The 22,897-nt window shown below is 41.4% G+C and overlaps 1 protein-coding gene across 17 annotated transcripts in view; it reads right to left on the bottom strand.

The window, feature by feature from the left end:
* Positions 1-18,211, bottom strand: part of AFDN (afadin, adherens junction formation factor) — a 115,449-nt gene extending 97,238 nt beyond the window's left edge. For 7 of the 17 annotated variants that reach the window (XM_059469664.1, XM_059469652.1, XM_059469657.1 and 4 more), the window contains exon 1: positions 17,736-18,209. In XM_059469664.1, the coding sequence (XP_059325647.1) occupies positions 17,736-17,846 (111 nt within the window). In that variant the 5' untranslated portion in view covers positions 17,847-18,209. Of the gene's footprint in view, positions 1-17,735 lie in introns of all 17 variants that reach the window. The other 10 variants (XM_059469656.1, XM_059469653.1, XM_059469660.1 and 7 more) reach the window with 4 other exon arrangements.
* Positions 18,212-22,897: the final 4,686 nt, after the last annotated feature.

The following is a 22,897-nucleotide window of genomic DNA, read 5'->3' as shown; positions in this document are numbered from 1 at the left end:
ACAACTTACAAACACTTCCAGTCCTGCAGCACTAGGACCTCACCCGATCTCCCCTAGGCAATCCCTCACACAGGATACATTGACAGAACATAGTTTGATTAGGTCAAAGGATACATAAAGTGATCCTGAAACATTAAGGTATTTTCAGTCTCGAAGGTTGTGCAGGATGGGTAGAAGAATGCTGCGCTCAATTTCAAGAAGAATCTAAGCATTTCAATACTCAAAGCTTTCAAGCACATGCCTAAAGGCTTTGCCAAAGGAAATTCTTCAAAGTGGGGGTTTAGGTGGGGTATTTTTGCTTTGTTAATTGCTTGAGGTTTTGAGTAGATTTTCAGTTCAACAAAATTCAACAAGGGCAGAAGTACGGACAAATATGAAAGGTAAAATATCTTGCAACAACACAGACTCAAGAAAAGACTGGCTGGGAAGAAGCTCTGCTAAAGAAAATCTGAGGATCTTGGTGAACAGCAAGCTGAAGATGATTCAGATGCATGGCCTGGCAGCAAAGTCAACATCATGCTTAGCTGCATTAACACGAGTAATAGAAGCTTTAGGTCAAGTAAAACAATTGTATTGCTCTACCCAACACTGAGTTTTTGTGCTGTCAGTACAGGAAGAACAGAAATCAGCTGAAGTTCAGCAGAGAGCTACAGAATGTTTAGGAGGCTGAAGAACCATCTTAGGAGGCAAGACAGAAGGAGCTGAGTTTCTGGCTCCTGGAGAGAGCTGGCTTTGGGGAGACCTACAAAGCAGCTCAGAGGATCTGCAGAGGCCAAGAAGGCAATGAAACAGTGATCATCAGGGCATGGTGGGAGGACAAACACTGGACATTAAGTTGAAACAAAAGCAGCCTTGAAACTGACTATAGAGAAAACTTTTTTTATCATTAGGACAGTCAAGCCAATGAAGGAGAGTGCCCAGAGCTCCTGCAGTTACTGGTCCTTAGGGGGTTTTCAATACCTTATGAGAAAAGCCCTCAGGAGCATCAGGACTGACACTTCTTCAAGCAAAAGGCTGGAGCAGAAATCTCCTGATGTCTATTCCAAATCAAAAGATCATATTTTAACATCTTTAATCAAAGGAACATATTTAAACATCTGTAGAGGACAGGCTAATTTTCCAAGACTGTTCAGCTACAGAAAACACTAATTGTTACAGCAGGCAGGCAGGCAGATACCCTTAATTTAGGCATGACCTCCAACCAACAGGAGAGCTCCCAATACTGAGATGTACCAACATGTGTCTCAACAAGAACCATGACTAATAAAGGGATGAAAAAAGCTAAATAAAGTACTCTAAGTGGCAGCATAACATTTGTAAATTTCTCTTCAGGTACAAGCCCAACTGGTACACAACAGAGACAGTAAAGCCTATATAAGTGGTTCTAGTACACATAAGAAGAGTAATTAATAATGCAATGCAATCCATCACAATTGGAAATAAACTGGAATGGGTATGTACACCATGGAACCATCTAAGATTACAGGATAATTCATGGAGAAAGGAACTTCAGGAGTTTCCAATCCTAACTCCTAGTGAAAGAAAGGTAATTTCTGAGGTCTTCCCAGGCTCTTTTGCAGCTTTCTCCAGCCTGCTCTTAGAAATCTGCATGGACAGAAACTGCACAACCTCCCTGTGCAACCCGTTCCACTACTTGACTATTCCCTGGCATCTGAGAAGTTTTCTTTTGCAGAACACTTTTGTAGTTAGTGAACTGCATAATGATTTCACTTTTAATATAGATAAAATGACCTGTATGCCTGAAATAATACTTCTTTTAACATAGAAGTTCATCCTTCAAGAAAGATTATATAACCAAAAAACAATGAAAGATCAGAAAACTCAAGAGATACAGAAATTTAAGGCAAAAACTCAGAAGAAGTGGTTTTGGAAAAAAAAAAATTTCAATATTCCCCACCCTCCTTACATCCTCAAACCAGTGAGACTTCCATGGGTTCTACATGTTACTTTTGAAAGCAGTTCAGTCCTGAAGCTCTAGACAGGCACCTGAGTGGAACAAGGGAAGTGATTCATTACCATCAATACACATTTGTTGCTAACCTATAGTTGCTATAGGGCATGTGAGGCACAGGAAGGCAGGAGTGGGTGGAAATATTATTATTATTAATAATAATCACAAACTAACCACAGCAAACAGCTTGATTTTGAGAACACCACAAAGCAACAGAACATCAGAAGAAAACAAACTCAGAAAGCAGGAACACAAGGGAAGTGGGATAGACCAAGGTAAAAGAGAGATCAGGAGAGGAATTATCAGAAGGCTGGAGCACCTCTCCTATGACAGCTGAGACATTGGGGTTTTTCAGCCTGGAGAACTGAAGACTTTAGGGAAGCATTTTTATAGCAGCCCTACCTAAAGGGGGCTACAAGAAACATGGAGAGGGACTTTTTACAAGGGCACTTAATGGACAGGACTAAGGGGAATGGTTTTAAACTGAGAAAGAGTAGATTTATATTAGTTATTATGAAGAAATTCTTTACTCTGAGGTTGCCCAGCAAGGTGGTGGATGCCCTATCCTTGAAATAGTTCAAAGCCAGCAAACACATCTTTTCCCCAAAGTCAAATTTTTCAGAAGCTCTTCTGAATGACAGAAAAGAGAAAGCATAATTTTCTCTGTAAGGATGTAGATGTCCATTTTGTAAGCTGTTCTCCTTGGACCAATCCATACTAATAAACTTAGATGGAGTCATTTGCAACATCAAAGTCAGAAATGGTAGTTCCAGTAGCCATTCGTTTTTAAGCTGTGATCAAGAACTGGTGAACTCAGACGTGCCATTACTCCCTGTCCCACATGCTACCCCCTCTTCATCATCAGTAAGGTTTACAAAAATAAGCACTGAAAATTTTCATGCTTGTTTCAAGAACAAAGTCATCTCAAGGAGCAGATTTTTACAATAATCAAGCCCAGATCAGATGCATTTTTATTAAAGCAATGCAATTCTTGGTTTTTTTTTCTTAAGTAAAATTTGTTCACTATTTAAATTCCAATCCTCTAGAATATTCTTCAGCTTCATGAAAAAAATGCTTGAAATGCTTTTATTTTGAAAATACAATCTAATTCTTTCAATACATTGAAGTAAATTTTATACTGCAATTTTATTCTTGCAACTGGCTTTTTTGTAATATGTTTCAAACACACAAAAAATATACTTTTTAATTTGCATAGAATATTATTATATACGTTTTTAAAATATAGAACAAGAAAGTGAGAAGTATTTCCCAAGCCAGGAAAGTAACTCTGCTCAGGGGAGTCTACTTATAAAAATGCTCATTTCACCTTCAAATAGCACATTTGGTTACCAAAGAGCTGTGTTTTAAAAAGTGCCACCAGCTCTACTCTACAGATTTCTTCTAGAAGAGAAGAAATTACTGTTTTCATCATACAACATTAGTTAACAAAACTGGTCTCTACAGCTCTGTTAATCAGCAGTTGCCAGAAGAATGTTTGCCAGTGTACTGTGCATGAACTCTCACTTTTAACCAAGTTCTGCACCCCTGCCCAGTGGTTAGTTTTGCAGCCAGTGACACGGCTTGTATGTTTAGTTAACTTCACTTAAATTCCCACCTTTCATTTGTCATCTCTACATTGCAACAAACTATCAGAAAATTAAATGGTTGCTTACTTTCAGGCATTTTCTTGCTCTGAAACACAATTGTATCAAATACCCTTAATTTTATCCTTATCAAGGGCCTGTCAGTTGAGTGGCACACAGAGCAAGGACAAGTTACAATGCAAACATTAACGCAGATGATTAACCGTGAACAGGACTATTTCGAGTTTAAACAGGCTCAGATTACAAAAGCATTCAGTAACTTGGTTTGGCTTACTCAGATATTAAAACATAGTTAATGAAGGCATAAATGATACTACTGTACAAGATTTCAAGTACACTCTGACTCACAGTGAAACAATTTAGGCTTTAACTGCTAATATTAGCCAAACAATCTCTGCAGCAAATAATCAGAATTAACACAGCTGAAAAGTTATACCAATGAGGTCCACCCTCTCATTAGTGCAGGAGTATGACACAAGAATAGGAGAAGATGACCCAAAACAAAAATTCTGTCAGGAAGCAAAGACAGGATCATGCAGAAGTGAAAAAGAATTTACAAATCTAAGAAGTCTCTAGCTTCTTTTCCTTTTAAATAACAACCAATGCTGTCTCCTAGTGCAGTATGCATCCTGACTACAGCATGTGTGTTTCTCTACCACTGAGGACAGTGAACTTTTCCAGACTTATTCCTACAAGCTTATTTGTATAGAAACAAAAACATATGAAACAAAAAACCCAAACTCCAAGCAAAAGCACAGGCACATTTTATATAGTCTTAGTTAACACCGTATCATTTGTTCTGTGCATTTTTTATTACTCTCCACAATGAGACACAAACTTTCTCCATTATTAGATACTTAGAGTAACTCATTCAAATAGATTTAATTTTTTTAACTACTATTGCAAAGCATTTGGGGATTTTGAATTTCTTTCTATTCAGTATTCACTTCAAAAATGTTAATAAAACATATATGCTTGCCTTAATTAACAGCTTACAAGATGTTAGAACACCAGAAAGTTACACATGTGGAAAAAGGAAATTGCTGGGGAAAAAGCCAGGGCTGTTCAGCCTGGAAGAGAAGGTTGTGTGGAAATCTCAAGCAGCCTTCCAATATCTGAAAGGGGCCTACAGGGAAGCTAGAAAAGGAGTCTGACAAGAACTCCAGTGATGGGAAAAGGAGTAAAACTGAAAGAGGGGAAAGATTAGATATTAGGAAGAAGTTTTTTATTGTGGGGGTGGTGAGACACTGGAACAGGTTTCCAAGGGAGGCTGTGGACGCCCTGACCCTGGCAGGGTCCAAGGCCAGACTGGATAACCCAACCTGGTCTAGTTGGAGGGGCCCCTCCATGGCAGGTGGGGTTGTAACCAGGTGATCCTTAAGGTCCATTCCACCCCCTCAGCACTTTGATTCCTCACATTTGGAACTAAGGTTACCTATTTACTGAAGTGAGGCAGTCTCATGTACATTTGATACAGAAGTATTTCTGAAACAAACAAAACCCCAAATATGAGAATTATTCAATTTTCCCAGGAAGATACATAACTGTTCCAACTGTATGCAGCTCCCCAATAGAGAAAAGGGGCAATCTTTGCTGCACCATAGAACACATGCAAGAGTTAAACCAGAGGTGGTGTGATGGTGCTGGTAGATGACACTCTAAGTGTGATTAACTCCCTTATCCCTATGTCCTATAGGGTGAAATCCCAAATTAGGATAACCTAGAGAATTGCATACATTATAAAAATCTAGCTTCTCTTTCTGCCTCTGTAGTAACTAAATTTACAACAGTTTTCAACACATTACTTCATGTATCTGCATCACTTTTAGCATCCCACTGTCCTGGAAACATTATAACAAAGTGAGAATGTTAGGTTTCTTTTATACAAACCAAGACAGTTTATGAAGATGATATAGCTATTCACACATACAAGCTAAGCATGATCTAAATAAATATCATCTTAGAACCACGTCATGGCTTGAGCTGCAAGGGACCTTGAACACCATCTAGTCCCAACTCTGAATTTTGCTAATAGCAACAACTTGGAGAAGCATTCCAAAGGGGAAAAAAAAGTCAAATCAAGTAATATGGCTCAGTTCCAAACACACTTGAATGACCATTGCCCACTTTCAAGAATTAGACTTAAAATTGCTCATTGCGTGAACAAAATGTATCCTAAATGTTCTACTTATAAAACTGGTTTAGACAGATAATCAACATAAGGAAAAGTCAGACTACCACATTATTTTGTAATGGCATATACAAACAGGAAAGCTCAGTAATTGAAAAGTCTCCTTGCATACAAGTAAGCAGCTCTTCCCAAAAACAAATGCAGTAAGCTTTAGCAAAACCTAAACTTGAAGGTTTTTTTTATTTTACCTAAATTTCACATATGTAAATATAAAAAATAAATGCTGAAATAAACTAAGCACCAGTTTCAAAATGTTGTCAACATTTAATGACGTTTACGTCAGACGGACATTGGGGGTGGAGAATAAGGCAGAGAAAGGGCTGGTCATACAAATTTAACGCTACCATGTACTTGTGGTTGCTGTAAAAGTCAGTATCATCAACACCACAGAGCTGGAAGACAATCAAAGATGGGCAGTCCTGCGTGGCAGAAGACAGAACCCCATGACAGCAATCACATGATGGCAGGGATGGCAGGAAAAGGGTCAACACTGCCCATTTCCTTTCTGTGCCTCAGAAATGCTGAGAGGTAGATGAAGAAGGGGCTGCAGAACACAGTGTGTGTGTGTGTGTACCTGTGAAAGTGTTCATCCTCTCTTGCAGTTGCTGGGGTGGAAATAGCTTCAGATTACTCACACATCCATCAGCCATGACAAAGAACACTGCTATTCAACATTTCACTTCATAAATTAAGGATATAAAGGTATCAGAAATATGTTGGTATCTCACTCTACTTGCAGGTTTCTACTACTACTGATAACATCATGATATTGCCATAGAAGAACACAACAGACACTAGGAGAAAGGCATGTACATCAAGGATCAGAGAAATTGTCCTGACCCTTTTGCAATGTACAGCAACATCCTATTTATCCTCGGGATTTGGATAAATTAAGCTCTACATGCTCTGAGTACCATCCTTATTACCACTGAGGTGGTTAGGAAGGCATTTTTCCCCTTGGAGCAAGATTTCCTTCTCAGCAGCTAAGGAATTCAGTTAATCCAGGAAACTCACTCTGTCTCTACTGAGCAGATACCCAGAAGAGATGACACAAGCCAAAAGCTTCTTAAAAGGAATCCTCTCCAAAATAAGGGAAAGGTATCTATGGTTATAACAGTACAGCAAGCAAAAAAGCACTCCCTTAGAAGAAAACGCAGGTGTCACAGCCACCATCAGCACACAGACTAGCTGGTTATACACAGCTTCAACTGCAAGGCCACTCCAAACTACAAAGTCCACATGGCAGCTGTACAGGATCTAATGGCTGATCTGTAACCTCGCAGGAAACTTCTCACAGAGGCAGATAATCATAAGGCTGCTCTCTGAAGCCAGTGCAGCAGGAAGAACACATTTGAAGATTGCTGTAATTGGTATTTTTCCCTGAAAGTAGAAGTTTGGAGTGTCTGGTTTAAGGTTGTGGATGTGAGAGTTTTGGCACAGAGTGCATGTGGGAGGAAATGAGGGGGAAAAGGTCTCAACACAGGTAGGTTTACTGAGAAAGCTAGATCAGTACATTTATAATTATATACATGGATATTTATGAGCATCCATACACACAAGAATGTCAAAGACCCGGAGACAAATGTGGAACACTGAAGATAAGACAGGCACTTAAGCAAGTGCTGAGTTTCAAAAGTTTTTCCAAACCACCAGTATCAGAACATTGTACAACACTTGAGCTTCAATACGTGACTGTCTCACATTGGTACACGCTACCAATTTTTGTGCTGCCACTTGATCACTCAAAATGAATGAAGACTTCTTTGAGAAGGCAAAGTTTTCAAATGTGTCTAATCTATCAAAAATTTGAGGTACCAATTTTTTGAGCTCAAGCTTAAACTTAATGCAGGTGAGAAAGCAAATCGTGAAACAAAAGTATTCTGGAGCTTGTAGCAGACTACAAACAATTTATTTACAACAGTAAGAATTAGTAGCTCCTTCAGAACATCTAATACTCAAGATACTGAGCCAGTATCAGAATGTTAGGAGATACAGTTGATTATTGCTTCAGAAAATTCTACCAGAATTTTGAACACTGTAAAACTCACACACTCTAATTTCATCACAGATCCTACTTTACAGGATCCTACTTTAGCCAAAAGCTACAGACAGGCAGAAATCAGAAGTTAATAGAAAGCTAGATGTTTTACTGTAAATCCTGACAAAGGCTCCAGGAGAGAGATAAATCCTCTCTTCTTTCACTTTTTTTTTTTCCTGTTAAATGGACAGAACACCTGAAGCAGACTGCAAACCCAGCTCATATATTGAATAAGCTGGGTTTGCAGCAATAATGAGCAATAATGTCACCACTTTGGATGCTGGTAGATGGCTTTGGTGACTATACCAGTAGTCAGCGCATAAAATTACTTCATTGTTCTCTTTTTTTTTTCCCCATTCTACATATCAATCCTTATCTGTCTGAAAACAGTTTGCTATAGGCATAACAAGTGAATTTATTGAAATAGTCTTTACTGCACTATGGCAACAAGAAAAACTCTCATGAAATACTAGATACAGTTTCAGTATTGCTGGAGACTTTATCAAAAGTATTACAATACATCCCACTCAGAACAAAGAAGGGCCTTATTAGAGCATTTCACTGATTTTTAAAGAAGGAAACAGTTGGTTGGCCTTTTATTTTTTTTAAAGGTTTCAAAAAGCTAAAAAATTGGATCACAAAATACAATAATCTAAAGTAATTCCAGTTCTGACCTTCTTCACTATACAGCAAACACTAGACCTAACAGGCAAATCCATCAAAATCAATTAGCAGGATTGAGCAGTGTTTTCATTAGTAAACACTGGCTTTCCATCACCACTTTCAGATTATTTTCCTTTTCCAGATATGAAAATAAACTGTCCTAATCTTTAAACAGCCAGAAGCCGTACAGTGAGTATTAAAGAAGTCTTAAAACTTTCATTCTGTCTGCACTGAAAGTAAGTAGCAGCCATGTTCAGTAAGGCTATCACTTTAAGTGGCAACAACTTACATGTTTCCCAATAAAACACACAGCATTCTACAAGAAATATGCGATGCTTGGATATGATCCGAACGCAGAAAACATTATCAAATTGTACACGGAAGGTGAATGCAAACCAGATTTCTCAACATAAAAGAAGTGATATTATGAAAAGCATTTTAGCACTGCAAAGCTTTCTGTAACACAACCTGGTTCAATTTTGTTTGTTTCCACATAGACAATTTCCCATCCAGGGCACTGTATCACAGACAGCATTGTCACAATGTTTTTAAAATTAAGAACATGGCAAAATTGTTTTTACTAAAATTGAGAACAGTAACAAAATGTTTAAAGGGACCTTCTGAATTTCAAGCTGATGTACTGCTCAAAGCAGAGCACCTTTTGGAGGGCAAAGAGAATGAGACCTTTTCTTGTTTTAGATATTGGGGCAGGGTTTCTCTGTCCTTTGAACTCTTGCCCAACCACAGGTCATCCAACAGCCCCTAATTTTCATTAAGAAGTGAGATACTGATTTTCCACTGGGTTTTGTAAGCAATGCAATATATGAAAAAGCAAAATGTAAATATATGTAAAAGCATGACACTGACATCAAACTGTATCTTGCCTCTAAAAAAATAGAAGAGTGTGGACTGACAAATCAAGTCATCTAACCAAGAGAAAGCTCTACTAAACACATCATGGAGTGCTTGAAAAGTCTACGCACTGAAATCTTAGTTCACAAATACTACTCTGAGCAACATACTTTGTCAGCCAAATAAATACTGTTGTCAGACAACTTATTCTTTTTCACTTTTTCACACTATAAAAGGTTCCCTTACTACACAGCAGGGCCATGCCCTGGGACACAATTCACCAAGGGGAAGCCTTAAACCACATAATCAGGACACTATCATCTTTCACTAGGTAGTGAGTTTTTGTGAGAGCTTTCTTATTTCTGAGTTCTGGTCACAAGAGTGCAAATTATCATAGTAAGAAAAACACTGACCAAATAAAAAACCCCACCCTGCAGCCATTGTTTCAGTCTGCCATCACTCTATAGCAACTAGTACTGCAGTGCATAAAAGCCATTCCAAAATATTTACCCAGGAGTTGACCTGGCAATAGGGGTCATAGCCAAACACACACAATTGCCAGTTCCATACCAAACCAGCCAGTTTTCTAACATACTTGAATAGAATCACTATAGTAACTCATATTTTTTTAAAGTTGAATCTATTTCATAATCTTGTAATACATAAGTAAAATTAGAAATCCATTTATTATTATTCTTAAGATATACCAAGCACCACTTAATAAAAGTTTAAAATTTTCAAAAGTAATGGTGTGTAATTTCTGCTCTTCACTGGAAGAGGTGACATGAACAAACTTACAGCAGTGTACACAATTTCATCAGTACAATCAAACTCTTACAGACTCTTCTATTAATATGATGAAATTCAAACACAAATTACAAATTCACGTAACCAAGTAAAGTTCACATTTGAGTGCAAATTTGCACTTAAAACTAATGCCCTATACTGATCTTCTAGATGACAACCCTAGTCCTAGGACTTTTTCCAGTTCTTACAGGATTCCAACTCTAAACAAATTTCCCAGAGTAATGAGTAATCTACAACAAAATTCTGCAAGACAGACCAGGGCATTAAAGAGCCCTCTTCTACTCAGTTGCATAGAGAAATGAAGCAAGAAGTATCTACATAGAAGGCATCTTCATAGGAGACAAGAATGAGCAAGAATCAGAGGAATGGCTCCCTAGTAAGAGGGAGCCCTCTGTGCTAGAAGATGATCTGAAGAGGAGCTGTCTGACTTGAGCACGCAATGGCAGAAGAAGATCTAGAAAATTTAATTGAATATATAATAACAATAAGTTGATAACCTTGAGGGCAATGCCTGTAAGAGAAGGAGATGACCATTATCCTGAAGCATTAAAGAAAACAGTTTTAGCAAGTTACATGTACCTAACACAAGAAAACATTGAAGCATAATAAGAAGGTATGAGAAAAACAGGTGATGGCTAAAAAAAAAAAAAAGAACATTGGACTTCTTCATGTCAAAGCAGATTTTTTAGTCTTTCTTGAGAACCAAACTAGACAGCAGCGAAAGGCAGAACTGCAACTGAATGACTGAAGGCAACCAACCACGTGGAAAACTTGAAAAAAGTTATGTTACAACGTTATACATCTTCATTATGCAAAAGCTCATGAGGCAGGATACAGTCCAGGAAGATAATTTGACTGCTACTGCTAGGTCTGAACTACTACAGAGTTTTATCTCTGTTGACTCAAGTTTTCATCTTTGATTCTTAAGCTTCCAGACAGGGACAGTTACAAAAAAGCAGTAATTTTTACTCGCAATTAAAGACCTGAGGGGAAAGAGGAATCTCTGCAAGAAGTTTAACACAATTATGAGCCAAGTGATGCATGCATCCAGAACAACTATCAATTACCTCTTTCATTTATCTACTGAACAATCTTAGCAGCAGAAATTAACAAGCTTCAGTCTTTGCACAAGATGAAACGAGCATCACTCAATATCTATTTTACATGTAAATATTCTTCCAAATCTAGCCAAAAACCTTGAAAAATCAACAATTACCTAAATAGTGCTTTACTCAAATACACTTCAGAAGAGGCTTCCATTAGCATAAAGTTGACTTCGAAAAACAGAGTAGACACTCCATTACGTATCTGTAATATCTGCTAAATTAGACTTCTCTAAAGTTTATCACAACATTTAGTTCACTAATTCACACTGTGAGTCTCAACTCCACCTTCTTCAGAACCATTGCTCAAAACAAGGAGTTTTCTTTATGCATGTTCTGAATTTTGCACAGCTACCATTTATTTCCCTTTATTTATAACAATGCAACTACTCCAACAGATACTGACACAAAGACAAACAGAGTGGTTTCTTATTATCTACAGCCTTCCCACAAACACCAGTTCATTTCAATTTCTATCACCTTCCAGCTAAGTTTTAGCTTTTGTTACCCCCTTTAGATGACAAAAGCATCTAGACACAAGAGCAGAATTTCATTAATCATAAAGCTAAGTTTTCCTCAAAAATCATGACAGTGTGTTCCATTCATCTTGGTTTAACCTCTCCAAAAGAGAAATGGTTTTGACAGAAAAAACACACTTGCACAAACAAAGCAAATCCCTTACATGTCTAGATGACTGGGGGTTTTTCAGCTGAAAAGTAATGCTTGTCAATGGCATTTCAGGCAGGGAACATATCCACACATCAGGAGGGAATTCTTAAAGCCAGCATGTCTGAATTGAATGGAACTAATTGGCCACTGGCTCAAGAAATAACTTATATAAGGAATATTAAAAGCACAGTCTAAAACTTCTTCCTATAATTATTTTCATTACATTATGATGTCTGTAGACTGTGGTCAATATCTTAATTCAAACTTATAATTGGGACTCTCTAGAGAGCACTAAGACTTCATTTGTAATGACTATTCACTTTGACTCAGTTAAAGGAAAACTGGTCTCCAAATACTCCTCCTGATGCACGTGAGCAGGCCTGCATCCCTGACTTCTTTTTTCCAACCATTTTAATGCAGAGCTCAACAGAGTCAGTAAAGTGCAATTAGTAATCCCAAACCTCTAACTAATGCCTCAGTGTTTTTATGTCCTCTTGAACTGTGCCTGCTCAGTGGTAGCAATTATTTGAAAAACATTCTGTTCACTAAAAAGCACAGGCATCAGTCCTCAGGATTCCAATCACCCTCCCAGACTGACTAAATAGTAGTTTAAACATTTGTTGCAAAGAGAGTTTACTTTCCACACCATGGGTTTGGCAAACTGAAAAGGACAATACCTTCAGATATATTACCAGCTTCTTGAGGTCTACACAGTGTGAAGAGTTGCACTTGCTTAAACTACTGAAAGTGGTACAATCCAACTGGTGGAGAGGGCACAAGTATTTCCACCATTTAGATGGTGTTTCCTTAGCTCCAGACTTGCATTTCCACTACTAGTATCACCCATAACACAATAGATTACCAATTTTAAAAACAGGTCTTGAAAAAGCCTCAGAGTCAGATTTTTAAAGGGTGAGATCTTTTTGCAGGTGAGCAACCATGCAGATAAACAGCAGGGGGGTTAAAACCTAAAAATTCCCATTTCTTGTTGCTTTAACTAGATTTAAATAACAAACTTGCATGACTACCATTAAAAGGCTGTAAAGCTTATACCTTCCCTGTGACACTTAATGAACCAGAAACAGATCTGAAACCAAAAAGTTCAGAAGAAGACCAGAATTCCATCAGCCCTAAAAAATCCTGCCATGCAGTGTACTGTGCAATATTTTCTGTTAATAGACTACTTACCTGTATTTAAAGCCAAAGAAAACAATATAAAACATACTGAATAGACCAAACATACATAACACAACACATGGAAAGTCAACATTAAAAAAAAACCAAAACAAAGCAACCTGGAAAAAAAAGCCCCGCCCATATTCTGAAGGGTTATTTCTAATAACTTGTTGTTAAGACTAAGTTTTTTCACACATAAAGTAATCAAATAACCATGAAGACTTTTGAAATGCCTTCTTTTTTTTTAATGATGGCCATTTAAAAGTCAAAGTCTCAGGAATTATTCTTTAATGCAAAGCATGTTATTTCTCTAAGCTTTTTGATTAGACCTTTCTATTTTTGCTGACACAGAGGTATATTAGTCTAGAAAAACATTCTCCGTCAGAAAACAAAACTACAACAGATCAATGTTTCTGACAACAATCCTCCAGCCCCTGGGCAATTGTTATAAAAAAATCCCACTTGTTCTACAAAGTGTCTGTCTCAAAAGAATTAAATGCAATTCACACTCCTAGTCCACAAACAATGCTTAGAAAAAACACAACATCTCTCTTCCTCTCATATAACAGCTATGAAAGCATAAATTAAAGATGAAACCTTATTTTGTCATCAACAATAATTGTAACACAGAGTTCAGATATGGCATCTTATTAGATGCATTCAAACAGTGATAAATGCATGGTCTACAGTACCCCTCCATTCCTTCCTCTCTCCCAAAACATCCATTTTATATAACAATCAACTCCAGTTAGCACTTTTATTAAACGAGGAGGTTAAAAAAGCTAAACTGTATAAATGCAAATCATTTCCTATCTACAAGTTCCCAAAAAAAGCTGCACTTATTACAAAATCATTCATTCGAACTCACTCCTTTTTGAAAACTTTGGATGCTGTAAGCACCCAAGACTTAAATCAAGATCAAACCATCATTTTATCTCCTACTGCAAAAGGCCAGAGTCTTTTCTAAGTCTCTCTACTGTGTTTCTATGCCTGACAAAAATAATAAAGAAAAAGGAAAAAGCATCCACAATACTTGGACCAAGGGCAAGGAGAAACAACTGAAGAAAAAGGTTAACGCTCTGCTTCATTTTGAATCTGTTAATTTATCTACAAACAAAAACACAATTCACTCCACCTTCCCCCAAAAAGCCCAGTATTTTTTTTAAATTGCCGAAGTGAGTAGCTGCCTCACGTAGAGACATTAAAGCTTAATCAAGTTTAAATGATGACCAGTATTACAAACATCTTTAACAAAGGTCTGTACCTAGCAGCACTCCTGAAACACTATCATTTAAACTTCTGCTAGTAAATGCAGAGTTTTGGGTTTGCTCAATTATAAGTTTCTCAAGCCACAGAGCTTCTCTGAGCTACTTTCTGAATAAAAATAATTTTAAAATTTCAGAGTAAAATAGTGCAAATTAACAGGTTTCTCATAACAGCAACAATGGCTCAAATAGGTAAATATCTAATAAATTTTAAATTATCACTTTGCTCTCAAGCATGAGTCCACAAATTACTTCAGTGAAGGCCAGTGAAGATATGAAATCCTCACTCCCAAGAAGTCTTTCAGCTTTCCACATAATACAGAGAGAGGAATACTCAACTCTGAGCATGCAAAAGAAAGTTTTTATTTTTGTTTTGCTGGGGTAAAGGCGCTCTGAATGACTTAGTTAACTACTAGAGTCAAAGAGAAGTTAAGAAACAGTAACAGAACTCAACATGCCCTATCCAGGCTTTGCTCTTCCATGTCTTACATACCTTAACAATTTGTTCCTGAAGTCTCTCAAGAGGCAAGTAAACAAGTAGATTTCTAATCCCCTAGGACTAGTCTACTCAATAAAATATTAACAGGAATTCAAACAGATTAATTTCATGAACCAATTCTCCGAATAAAGCCCCACACATTTGAACTACTTTCAAAATGCCACCCAACCTTCAAAACAAAGTCACATTTTACACACTGCAGTAAAGCCAAGAGGATCTAATGGAGTTGGAACAACTGCATCTCACCAAAGAATCAGACCTTCCAAACTAATACCAAGGTACATCAGTTGGTCACATTGAATTCCTTTCACTGTAACTGCATAGTCTATACTGTCAGAACCCTAGTCAATTTACACTAGATTTCACTTTTCCTTTGCTTTACCAAAAACTCTGAACCCCACTATAAAGGCTGTGATTAGCCCTCTGGAAAATCCTACTCTCTTACACAGGAAAGTTACAACTCACTTAAACCAGGTCACTTTCACTGAGGAAGCGCCTGAAGAATCACTACAAGGCATCAACTCTACTGATGCATCCAACCAGCAGCTCCTGGACGACAGTCTGCAGTCTGGGCTACAAACTTGACCCAGCAGCTCAACAACTATGCCTGGACAGCTTAAAATGACTCAGTTTGACTCAGCTCAGGCACACACAGCCAAAAGTCATATCCAGGTTACTGCACCTTCACAGATGCCAGACTTGCTGCAGTCCCTACAAAAAGCAAGATATGCCTTATGATCAAGCTGAGCCTGGAAAAACAGGGAAACAAAAGAGGATTGTCAGTTCTCAAGCAGTCTAGTAAAAGAGCTTTCATTTAAGCTGATAAACAGTACAAATGTGAATCACACCATGATCTAGGTTGAAAATATTGCCAAATTTGTGTCAGCTCAGGGAAAGAGTGAAAATAAATGCGAGCATTTGTAAATGTAATTATCTGGAAGGAAAACATACTTTATCTATAAAATTGTTACCTGCTGCCAGTTGGATGTAAACTCACCTGCAGTGTTATCAAATGCTTTTAGAACCAGTAAGCTAAAGACCTCATGTATTCAAGGATATTATGCATGCACTTAATTTTTTACATTCAGTAGTTCAACTGAAATGTCATCACTGACAATGGTGAGTATGCTCCTATACAGGATGCTTAAGTGCAGAAGTGTGGAGTGAATACCAGTAAAATTATTTTTTCTTTCAATAATATTTATAATGAAGCTGGCGACTTTTGTGCAAACTCTAGTTAACTACAATAATAAACATGCATGGTTGACCTAAAGAAAGTATAATTTGTTAAACTACTTACTAACAAAACCACAGAAGCACAGTCTGCCATAAACACAAAGAACACAGTCTGGAGTTAGAACGTACTGGGAATGGACAAACACATCAATAAAACAAGAAGTTCAGCCACAGGCAGTTAGCAGTCAACCTGCAATTCCAAAAAGACCGTGCTATGTTCTCAAACACAATCATGGAAAGCTTCTTGACACTGGCTTCAGCCCACTTTTTTGAGACAGTGACTGTCAAGCAACAATGACATTGTTAAAACCTAAGCAATGCAATCAAGGAACTCTAATTATGATAAATCTTGGAAGATGTAGGGAATAATCACAGAAAACCTTCATCTTTGTGTTCAAGAAACTGTCTGCAATGAGCAGAACTGAAAATACCCGAAGGTGTCGTAGTTCCTAATCTTAGAATTGCTTTCAACACTTTTTCGTGGCTCTGCTAGCAGTCAGCACCAAGGTGCAGAACAGGAGCCAGCTCCAAGACCAAGCCAACGTGATTTCTCAGAGGCTTCTGTTAATAAACAACCAGGGCCAGGCCAAGAGCAAGTGTGAATTTCCTCCTTTTCCCCGGGAACACGCACATGATCAGCCTCCACCCTGTGAGCAGGGAGCCCGCTGTCACACACAAACAGGGCTGTAACCTGCGTCCCCAGCCCTCCCCCTACCCCCCCTCGCCGCTTTCAAACCAGACGCGCAGCACGAACCAGCCAAAGGGAACATGACAAGGGGCAGCGGGAGGGTGTGGTTTGACTGTTACATTTTTTTTTTTTTTAAAAAGGACAAACCCCAGCCTCTCTAGGCCATCAGAAACACCCACTTCATTAGGCAGAAATTACCCGCTGTGTTTTTCCAGTACAACATGTAAACTCGGGTCTACGAACCTGCTCATGGTATTTACTTTAGGCGGCGGGCTGGCAGCCTGCAGGCTCGGAGAGCCAAGGCGCTCCGTCCGTCACGCCCTGGGAAAGCCACTCCGGGGATTGCACCAGCAGCCCGGAGAGCCGCCGGACTGCAAGCGGCAGGTTGCTTTGTAAGAGGCGCCTTCCGCACGAAGACGAATATTTAAAGAAACAAACAAGCTAGCAACAAAAAAAGCGCCTAGCACCAGGCTCCTCAATCCTCCTCCACCAGTCGCCTGTATGTACTGTTAGAGTCACAGACAGACAAAAAAAAAAACCAAAAACCCACGGAGGTACCCGCTGTCGAGCTCGGGACGGGGGCAGCTCCTGTGTTATCGCCCTTGCCCGCCCCCTTTCGCCACCTCCATCTCCCAGCGGGTTTCTCCCCTGCCTCGGAGCCGCCTGTCCCGCGGGGTCAGGCCGGCATGTGCCTGCGGGAGGGAACAGAGGGAGGAGGGGAGGGCTCCGGCCCTGCGCTCCCTTCCTCTCCCCGGCCGCTGCAACCTGCCTCCACCCGGGCACGGCCAGGGGCCCTCGCTGCCCACCGAGGAGCGGAGCCCCGGCCGCGGACAGCGCAGGAGCGCCCGTGTCCGAGCCGCCGGCCGGGGCGGGGGACGGCGCGGGAGCCCGGCGGCCGCGGGGCGCGGCCTGGCCCGGGCGCGGCGTCTCACCGGGCCGGCCGGGCGGGAGGCCCTCGCCGGGGTCGCTCACCTCGGTGGGGTCGCTGATCTCGAACAGGTCCAGCCGGTTCGCGTTCCAGTGGTTGATGATGTCGGCGAGTTTGCGCCGCTCCTCCTCCCGGCTGCCGCCGCCGCCCGACATCCTCGCCGAGCCCGCCGCCGGGGAGCCGAGCCGGGGCCGGGGCCAGGCCCTCTCAGCCGAGCCCCGGACGGAGCGGGGGGTCCCTCAGTCCCGGCCGGGCAGGGCAGGCACCGGCTCTCCCCGCGGCCGCTGCCGGCTCGGGCGCCGCGGAAACGCCCCGGGATCGTGCCGCCGACAGCGATCGGCCCCGCCGGACAGTGGGGAAGGAGAGAAAGAAAAGGGGGAAGGGCGGGCAGGGGGCGGGGAGGAAGAGGAAGGATGCCCCGAGTCGGCAGCGCCCGCTGTATCTCCCGGCTCGTCAGCGCCTGTGGCCGCTCGCGTGCCCTGAGCCGAGCGAAGCCGCCGCTGCCGCCGCCTTTCTCCGCCCCGGGATCGCCCTCCCCTCGCTCTCTCCCTCACACACCGGCCGTGCGCGCCCCCGCCCGGCCGCCCGCCCGCCCTCCTCCTCCCCTTCCCGGGCGTGTGCGCGCCTGCGCGCGCTCCCGGCGGCCGTCGCCTCCCGCCGGCGCGCGCCTCCGGAGAGTGGCCTCCGTGTCCCGCCTTCCTCTCGCTGCCCTGCTCCCGCCGGCCTGGGGGGACGGCCGGGACCCGGCGGGGGCCGGGGCGGGGCGAGGCGCGGCCAGGTGCAGCACGAGTGCCCGCCCGGCGGCCGGGGACACGCGGCGGCGGGGTCAGCGCGGCCCGGTGGGGAGCGCGGTGCCGGCGGGAGGCCCCGCGGGAGCCCCGGGCGCCGCCTTAGCGCGGGGCCCGCGCTCGGGCTGTGGCACCAACAAAGAGCCGCCGCGGCCGCGGGAACAAAGACCCTGCGGGCGGATCCCGGCGCGGCCCCGCCGGAGCTTCCCCGCGCTAAGGCGGAATGCCGGCGCTGCCCAGCCCGCCCTGCCCGCGGGCGGAGGTCAGGGCGCACGGCCCGGGAGTGGCCCCGGGTTAAGGCCGCCCCCTCGCCCTGCGGCCCCCGGGTCGCCGCGGTGCCTCGGCGTCTCCCGGCACAGCCGGGGCAGCGACGCTCCGCTGCTGCCCCGGTCGCTGCTGCGTTTGATGATGGTTATGGAGTGCCTTGGGAGCGCCGCGTGGAAGGAATTGTCTAAAAAGGCCGTATTGACAGAAATTTCCACAGCTTGAGATAAACCTGATAAGAAGTTAAAGCATCGGATACGTTTTAATGGATTTTAGACGCGTCATTTTTCTGTGGTTTCTCACAAAACGTGTCAGTCGGCCCTACGAGGCATCGCCCATTGTGTAGACGTTGGAATTCGGTCCAGCTCTGGGGCTTTGGCTTTGTTTCTTAACCCGCAGAAGTAATGCATCCTGATAGTTCAGCGGTCATATTTGTTGTGCTTTGGGCATCCTCTGAAACTTAGGACTTGAACAATCCTGTTTGAGCTTGGTTGTCCAAGTGTGTATCTTTTTTGGTTTCTTTGAATGGTTAAAAAGGGGGAACTACTGTTTCCTTTTAGCATACCTGGCAAAGTATTTCAAGTTCCTCTTTGCTGAGGGAGTTCATAAGAGTGAGTTTTGCTGATGAAGTTTTGATTTGGCTGGGTTATTTAAAGAAGGAGATTCCTCAGAGGCCTTGTCTACATTAAGCAATTAAATTATTGTTTTTATCCAGTGGTACAGCACCTGTATAACTACCAGAAGTTCTGGTTTTACAGGTGAAGGTCAGTTATACTTTTGCCCTACATATGTAACTGTGCCATATTCAGAGTTTCCAGTTCCAAGGGTGGAAGGGATTCTATTTCCTGGGTCCCAGATTTTGGGACATGTTGAAAGCCTGTCTGAGCCCTTAGAGGACTTAGCGTGAGTCAGGGGAGACACACAAAACCTCAGGTTCTTGTAGTGCTATGATACTAAAACTATACTGTATTCCTTTTCGATGTAAAGTGTAGAGAGAAGAAAAAATCAGACAAAACCCTTCTTACATAAAAGAAAGGGGGAAAATAAGCCTGAATTATTTTTTTTCCCAAATCCAGAGTGTGCTACCAGATAGCATTTGATATTTTGCAATGCCTCCCAGAAACCAAGTATCACATCTGTGATGTGATAGCTCACTACCCAAGGCAGATATCTCTGTGCTCTGTCACAGATGACATTTGCAGAGTGTTGTGCTGGTTTGTATGCTTGGTTCTGTCTGCATATTGGTGAAATGGGTTGGTTCAATTCACAGGGTGAGAAACAGTGGCTGTATTGCTTCAGGATTAGAAAGGAGGCTTAGGTACAGAGTGTGCATAGATGGATGTTTTGCTGTTACAGGCTACATAGATAAAATTGGTTTTCCTGGGGAAAAGAGGTGGTTGCTCTGGGAAAACTGGCTACTGAAAGTAGTTGATTTAGCATTGCTGGCCTGTCTCGTTTTCAAATGCCAGGGAGCACCAGGAATGAAATTATCACTGTGCTGGATCCACATGGTGGATATAATCAGCTGAGAATTTATTTATTTCTATTTTAACTATGTCTAGTCAGCATTTCTAAACCATAGCTAGACTCCAGCCTGGATACAAACAAATCCCTGAAATGGAGCAAAATTGGAGCAGGCTAATAATGTTTAGATGTGACTTCTCAGAAATCCTGCGTGACTACAACGTATTTCTGTGTAGCAGGAGCAGTGGAAATGCTACTGATGGTCAGATAGCAGCAGCAACTATGCTGATGATTAATTCTGCCATGATCTGGTCAGTGCTGAAGCAGCATTGGAAGAAACCAGGCCTGCTTGTACTTGCTGAACAAGTTGCCATCAACAGGCAAATGACAGCATCTTTAGTACAGAATCAGGATTTAAGGAAAATACTGGTGTAGACAAAAATTTAGATGTCTGAGTGAACCAGCAGGACCAGCATATAGAGACTATACTGTGGAAGATAAAACATAAGCCCTGATTTCCTTGGAAAAGCAAGTGTGCAGGGAACTAAAGCATTAAATTACAGTGTACCAGCTAGTTTTCTGTGGAAAATGTGTGCTGTTTCACTTACAGTCCCTTTTTTTTTTCACAGGGCCATTGCAATGAGAAGTAAAACAGCTGCTGTAAAGCCGGGAGAGTGACATGATTCCTGTGAATAATTGTAAAAAAAATTAAAAGATATTTATGAATGGAAAGCATTATATGTATAAAATGTATTATAAACAAGATTGTGTGTTAGACTGTCATCAAGACATCTTCCATTTAAGGTTATGCGTAAAGTTACTTGAAACCATTAAATTAAATTCTCTCTATTCTTCATGAGATTTTTATCATTTGCACAGTGAGAAGACAATCCTGTTTGAGGAGTTTCCAATTCAGACTATCATTCCTGCAGGTATGCCCACTGAAGCTGGTTGCAGAGTTAGATTTAAGTCCTTAGAAGATGACATGCTTGATAAAAATAATAGAGTAAGTGAAGCAAAAGACAAAAGCTGCTCTCCTTGCAAGTGATGCTTATTTTTTAAAAAATTCTTTTCTTGCTGAACAGTGTTCTTTTCCAAGATGCTAAAGATAACTAAGGTGCTGTAAGCTATTACTCTGATTGTTTGTTCAGCACTCAATATTTAATATGCATTTTACAGAACAAATAAGATAAATGCCCTTCCCTGTAGAGCTTGCAAGCTGAATTTTGTCACAGGTGAGAGCACCAACTAGAAGAGAGGACCATAAAGGAGAAACATAGATATACAAGGAAGACTTTACAATCCTCTTCGTTCCCTGGACATCACAAAGTCACAAGTGCCCATGTGATTACCTGTCACAAGAGTCTGTCTGCTGTCTGTGCAGCTCCTCTCATTAATCACACTGGCATCTGCTGGTCCCTGTGGGATCTGATGGTTATGAGCAACAACCACACACAGGATCCCTTTACTTCTGCTCCTTGGCTAGTGCAGCCCATGCAAACAGCTCTCCTGCATCGGGAAGGCTTGCATGAAGATAGGGTCATGCTCTGCTGGTCTCCTGGCTGCTTGCCAGCTGCCCATATGGTTGCCAGAATGCAGCATTAATTTTCCAAGGCTGCATGCATCTGATGTATAGTGCCATGCTGTGTAAGTCAGTGCACTACTGAAAGTTATAAATTCATATGTAAGACCAAAATTATTAAAGTAACCCTTCTCATGGCTTCCCAAGCATCTGTGTGTTTTGAGAGCAGAGGTACCAGAGCTGTAATTTGGCATAATGCAGTGCAAAACCTTATGTTACAGCAATATTAACAAACCTGGATCATCAAACTGCAGTGTCTGCATAGATGACACACCCACTGAGGAAAATAAATTATCCAGAATAAGGATTGCAGCTTTGGACACTATAAGCACACAGAAATCAGGGAGAGAAAAAGTTTTTTAATGTACCATTATCTCACCTAGAAGAATTGCACACACTGTGGACATCAAAGTATCAATTTCATACCCAAATTGGTAAACATACTATATACAGGCTATGTGAGCAAATTCACGTTACATTAAATGTATGTGCTTAGTTCCTGCTTTTCTTACTGTATTAATGCAGAAGCCTGTATTTAATAACCTTGACCTCTTTGAAATACAAGTAAGAGGGGAAAACAGAGGAAGTGTGGCAAGTTATGTAATTGGGTTTTGGAAATCTTTAGGTTTTTCAGTTCAATTATCCTCGCTCTATTTTTAGGGAGGGGGAAGCACAGAACTGTATAAAATGGCAGCTATCTTAATAAATATATCTTACTTTTTGGTTTCTGTATGGATGAAAACTGTCAAGAAACTTCCCTTAAGGAAAATGCTTAATTTTTATCATGTATAGATCTTTCAAAGTAATTTATTAGTAAATACTTCCTGGATCAAAAATATCCAGAGTTATATTTGTACTAATGAAATAGGCAATGTAAGGACCTTTCTCTAGTCCTACAGCCAGCTGACCTAGCTTGACCACCTCCATGGTTTAAAATTGTTTTAGCCGTAAAATAGAGTGGCTGTGTGCAGATTGCCTGCTGGAGAGGTTGCTGGCACGTGCTCTTTCCTAGTCCATGCCCAGGAGTTGTCTATGAGCTATCCATTTCCCCGCCAGACTTTGCTAACCACTTAACTTACAGATAGTTGGGCAATAAAGGAGTGGATCT

The sequence above is a fragment of the Ammospiza nelsoni genome, chromosome 3 (genome assembly GCF_027579445.1).
Source record: "Ammospiza nelsoni isolate bAmmNel1 chromosome 3, bAmmNel1.pri, whole genome shotgun sequence".
In the NCBI taxonomy this organism is placed as follows: Eukaryota; Metazoa; Chordata; class Aves; order Passeriformes; family Passerellidae; genus Ammospiza; species Ammospiza nelsoni.
The sequence above is the reverse complement of the archived record's forward strand: the minus strand, read 5'-3'. Positions and strand labels throughout refer to the sequence as shown.